This window comes from Talpa europaea (genome assembly GCF_964194135.1).
Source record: "Talpa europaea genome assembly, chromosome: 3".
Classification (NCBI taxonomy): Eukaryota; Metazoa; Chordata; class Mammalia; order Eulipotyphla; family Talpidae; genus Talpa; species Talpa europaea.
Genome location: NC_140069.1, coordinates 144,519,633 through 144,524,886, shown reverse-complemented (window position 1 = coordinate 144,524,886; position 5,254 = coordinate 144,519,633). Strand labels below are relative to the sequence as shown.

The window sequence follows — 5,254 nt, the reverse complement described above, 5'->3', positions numbered from 1 at the left end:
CAAGTTATATTCAAGTCTTCTCTATAGTCTCCCCTTCTATAAGCATCTTCTACCATCATTTCTATTGATCAATTAAAATATGAATTCTACTTTCCTAAAAATAGTTCACAAGTATAATTCAATCATTTGAAAATTGCTTTCTAGCAAAAATTATATGAATAATCCATTTCATTTGTATCAAGTATTTCCATAGGATATTCTTGAGTGAACTTGAAGATATGGAATGTACTGTATCTGTAGAAAAAAACTGCAACAAATAATGAGTATATTCTACCCAGTTAAAAAAAGTTAAAAGGAAATTTCTCTGTTGAAAATTAGTTTGTATAAAAGTAACCCAGCAAGGAAACTTGAAGGGACATGCAACAGCCCTTAGAACTTCTGCAAAAATATCAGCTTAAGGGAGACAGCAGCTCAGAGGGCAGGGGTAGAACTATGGCCTACACAGTTTTAGATTCCTGTGTTTCTATAAATGTAATTGTATATTGTATTGGAAGAGTTTATATATGTGTGCCATAACTTGGAAACTTTATTAAGTTTTGCTACAGTGAGTATTATCACATCTCTTGACTAGTTAACTGAGAGTCTGAAATTCTGTAATCTTCATTTCCATTACTATCATATTCATTTTAGTTGACTATTGACTGTTGATTAAATCTCTTCTTTTTTTTCTTAAAGATTTATTTATTTATTTATACAAGCACTGGGTATAGTCAGAAGCGCAGGAGGGTAAGAGAATTCACCAGAACCAGATAGGGGAGCAGAACAGGCAGACTGATGAAATACAATGCTGAGGGGAGCAGTGGGCGCAGCAGGAGAGGTCTGCCCACCATGTGGGACCCTCGCTGGTGGCCAGGGATCAAACTGGCACTGCAGAGGCTGTGGGCAGCTTCGCAGCCCAGCGCTCAACTGCTGTGCCACCAGGGGAGTCCCTGATTCAATCTCTTAAGTGATACAATGCTGAACTAGAGATGAAAATTTCACGATATTCTATGTAAAATTGCCTCTTTGCAATAAAGTTAGTAAAATAGCAGCAGCTTAGAAAATGAATGCTGGAGTGATCAGTGAGTGAGTTTTCAATAACTTTCCTCTTCCACTGTTTCAGCAATAAAAAGTTACCACTAGTGGTACTAGGATTTTCTTTCATAATTACGGAGGCTATTCTGTCATATCTTCACCTGTGTTAAATAACACAAGTTGTTCTATTTTTTAGCCTTATCCACTCATCCTTCCAGATTCCATGTCAAACAATATATTGGATTAATTTGAATGAGCAATATTCAATCGCATTGGAAATGAGAAAACTGCCAGAAATCAGAACCCCCTTCCCTGCCCACACACATTCACACAGCTTAGCAGACAGAAGCTTCCAGAAGTTAGGTAGGGGTAGAATCTGGATATCTGTTCCATCTACCTGTAACATTTACTTCAGTCAGAAAGGACTCTATATTTTACCCAGGAATATCATTCCTTTCCATAAAGTCCTGTTGATTTCTTCTGCTGCCCTATTGTAACTCAATTTGCATGTCTACTCACAATAAAAACAATTTTTTTAAAAAGAGAAGATCAGCACTAGATATTCTTCAGGAATTTACTTTGACTATAAAAAGACCCTTCAGAGGTGAAAGGGAGAAATAATGAAAATATTTCATGTAGAAGGATGGAAGATAAATCTCAGAATGAAGAAAATTTGCTACAACGGCTGATGGTTTTAAAACAGCTTATGAGACTAAATTATAGCTCTAGGACTAAAGGTTTTATTTAGAATCAGATAAGAACTATAATTCCCAGAAGGATAATTAAACATCATAACCTTCTACCTCCTTCTAGAGTATAAGGATTCTGTCTCATTTTCCCTTGAGAAATACTCTAAGCAAAATTCAGGCCACATATTGGCATTACACTGTCTCCACAAGATTTTCAAATATCTCAAAGTGTTATGAACCTGAGAGAGATATCACAAATTGGAGTACAATAATCTTTATAATTATTTCTATGTTCTAAATTCATGCTGCTCTATGATTCCCATAAATATACATGGGAAGCTGTGAATTGTAGAAGGTTAGAGAAGGTTCCATGGAACCTGCTAAGAAAAAGCTGAGTTGGAAATAGTCCCTCAAACCAAGGTGATCCATCACAGAAGCAGGGCTGATAGATGCAAATGTACGAGGATGGTAATATCCATAAACAGTTACTCATGAGCCCTTAAAATGTTTTAGAAAATACTTCAGTAGCTTGATATGAATATTTGATATGAATATTTCATATCAAATATGAAATTTTTCATTTCAGTAGCTTGATATGAATATTTTCATCTAATCATTATACTTTAGTGAAATACAAACTGTATTTTGAGTATACAGAGTCAGTATTTCTACATTTGTGATAATGGAACACTTGAGATCTTTTTAAAATAACTGTGAGGTCAATATTTTCTTTAAACCTAAAATATTAATTTTTAATCACACTTCTCCAGTCATTCAGGTCAGCAGGGTTTTCCAAAGTCCATAGCCACTGGGATATTTTAACACATTGGATGCAGATATAAAAGAAAAAATTATTTTCCAAAATACACATTCAAGAGTTTTTCAAAAATGTAAAACTGCCATGGCTATAATAAATAGTGCTATAATGAAGAAAGAGATAATAAATTACATTAAATTCAGCAATTTTGTACTCTTCAGCTAGATAGCTAGGAGTGGGATGGGCATTAGCTCAACATTCAATTCTCCACTGAAAACATACAGGTGAAAAAATCCTATTAAAAACAGTTCAACATCACTCAGCAGAAGGGAAATGCAATTCAATGGACAGTGATAAGCCACCTTACACCTGTAAGATTGGCTTATATTAAAAACAACAACAATAACAACAAATGATGGCAGGACTATTGAGAAAATGGAATCTTTGTATACTATGGTGGGAATGTAGACTGGTCCAGCAGCTATAGAAAGCAGTACAGAGGTGTCTGAAAATATTAAAAATAGATCTACCATATGACGCAATTCCAGTCCTAGATGAAATTTCATTTATTTCCCTTTCCCTTGGTGTTGAGTCCCCAAAGACATCCTTGAGGCCAATGTCATGGAGTGTTTATCTATGTATGTTTTCTTCTATATATTTTATGGCTTCAGGTCCTCCTTCCAAGTCTTTAACCCATTTTGAGCTTCCTATAATACGAGATCATGGTCTAGTTTCATTCTGTTGAGATGAAACAGTCCAATTTCCACAACACCATTTGATGAAGAGACTTTTCTTTCTCCATTGTATGCTCATTGATCTTGAGTTTCAGTATGCCAGCAAGCACATGTGAGCACTACCAACTACGTAAAATTCTACTCTCCTTCATGATGGCCTCTGTTTCTGCAATGCTCTCTTGAGGGCAGCCTTCACTTGCGCATTCCTCAGACTGTAAACAAGGGGGTTCAGCAATGGGTTGAAAAGGACATAAAAAAGGGTCAGGACTTTTTTCTGCTCATCTCGGTGACCATTATCTGGGACCAAGTAAATCATCATGGCAATGCCAAAGTAGAACCCAACCACACAGAGGTGGGAGGAGCAGGTGGAGAAAGCCTTTCTGCGGCCCTCCTTTGACTTGATCTTCAGGATGGCCAAGCTGATATGCATGTAAGAGATCATCATCAAGGAAAGGGGTCCAAGTAAGATAAATGAACCAGAAGAAAGGACAAAAACTTTGTTAATCCAAGTGTCCCCACAGGCCACTTTGAGGAGAGCCAGGATTTCACAGAAGATGAAATTCACCTCTGGGGACCCACAGTAGGGCAATCTCAGAAAGAAAATTAGATTTCCTAAGGCCAGTAAAAAGCCACCTACCCAGGAAGTGATGGCCAGCACTGTGCACAGTCTCCAGGTCATGATGACGGTGTAGTGGAGAGGTTGGCAGATGGCCACGTACCTGTCATAGGACATTGCCACCAAAATCATACACTCGGTACAAGAAAAAGTCAAATACAAAAATAACTGTGCAGTACATGAACCATAGGAGATTGTTTTTTTGTGTTTCATTAGATTTTCCATCAATTTGGGTAAATTGCTGGAAGAATAGGACATGTCAATGATGGCCAGATGAGAGAGGAAGAAGTACATGGGGGTGTGCAGTCTGACGTCCAGCCAGATGAGCCCCAAGATCATGCCATTTGCCAGCAGATTGGAGACATACAGCAGGGAGAAGACACAGAAGAGAAGCACTTCCATGTCTGCACTGAGTGGGAATCCCACCAGGATGAATTCAGGGAACCAAGACTGATTAACCCCCATCCTTATGGACAGTTTGTCTGAGATTGAAATGCAATACAAAGATCAGAGCTGGAGGGCAATGAAAACTAGAGTTATCAATCTTGAAACGAGCTCGGAGAAAGCATACATCCTTAGCTCTGCTTGACTGAGTATTTTCTTGGCTTTTTTTTTTCCATTTCATTATGAAGTAATTAGACTTTCAAATAAAAGAACTATAAGGAAGTGTACTGAATGCATATCACCAAGTTATTTATTCTTGTTTCTTTTTCCATCTCTATTCCCATGAGTGTATATACTTTTTGATGTTTCTATACACACATATCTTATATTTTATTAAACCATGTGAGTGCTGAAATAATGCCAACTTACTCTTACTTTGTTTTTTCAAACCATTCTATTCGCTATTCTATTCTCAGTATGATTATCCAATTTATAACATAAACATGATTCACTATTGTAAATATGTTAATTTTCTACACTTTGATCCAGGTTATAACCTCATATCAAATTTCTTTTCCAATCTAAGTATCCAAGAGCGAAAATCTTGAATGGTCACTGTTGGTTTTATACACACTCTCCCATTTTATGTCTTCGTTGATGAAGCATGTTGGAGCCAATAAAATAAATGTGACTTTGATTCACTTTGTTACTACTTGGACAGTATTACTTTGTCCCACTGTCCTCAAAGGTAAAATGGGTTGGTCGACCAATGTGGTTTCTCCAAAGATCTACACTGCAAAATCATTTATCCACACTCATATCACTACCTCCTGCTTCTATTTTAATGTGTCCTGTGCCAATCTAGTACTTACCCAGTACAGCATGGAATCAGTTAATTTCTCAACAGGTCTAATTCACATGGCGAATCATATTTTCAAAGCAATTGTCATATTTATCAAGAAGTTTAATCATGTATATTTTTATCAAGATTATTATCATTGTTCAAATATCATCATGAAATGAGAAGATATATCATTAGGTGTGCCAACAGTTCCAGGGA

The 5,254-nt window shown here is 36.7% G+C and overlaps 1 protein-coding gene across 1 annotated transcript; it reads right to left on the bottom strand.

Moving 5' to 3' along the window:
- Positions 1 to 3,342: 3,342 nt before the first annotated feature.
- On the bottom strand, positions 3,343 to 4,379 carry LOC311168791 (olfactory receptor 2A5-like; the record flags this gene model as incomplete). Its single annotated transcript, XM_084230525.1, has 1 exon — positions 3,343 to 4,379. The coding sequence occupies exon 1, from the start codon at positions 4,273 to 4,275 to the stop codon at positions 3,343 to 3,345; it is 933 nt and encodes a 310-aa protein (XP_084086651.1). The 5' UTR covers positions 4,276 to 4,379.
- Positions 4,380 to 5,254: the final 875 nt, after the last annotated feature.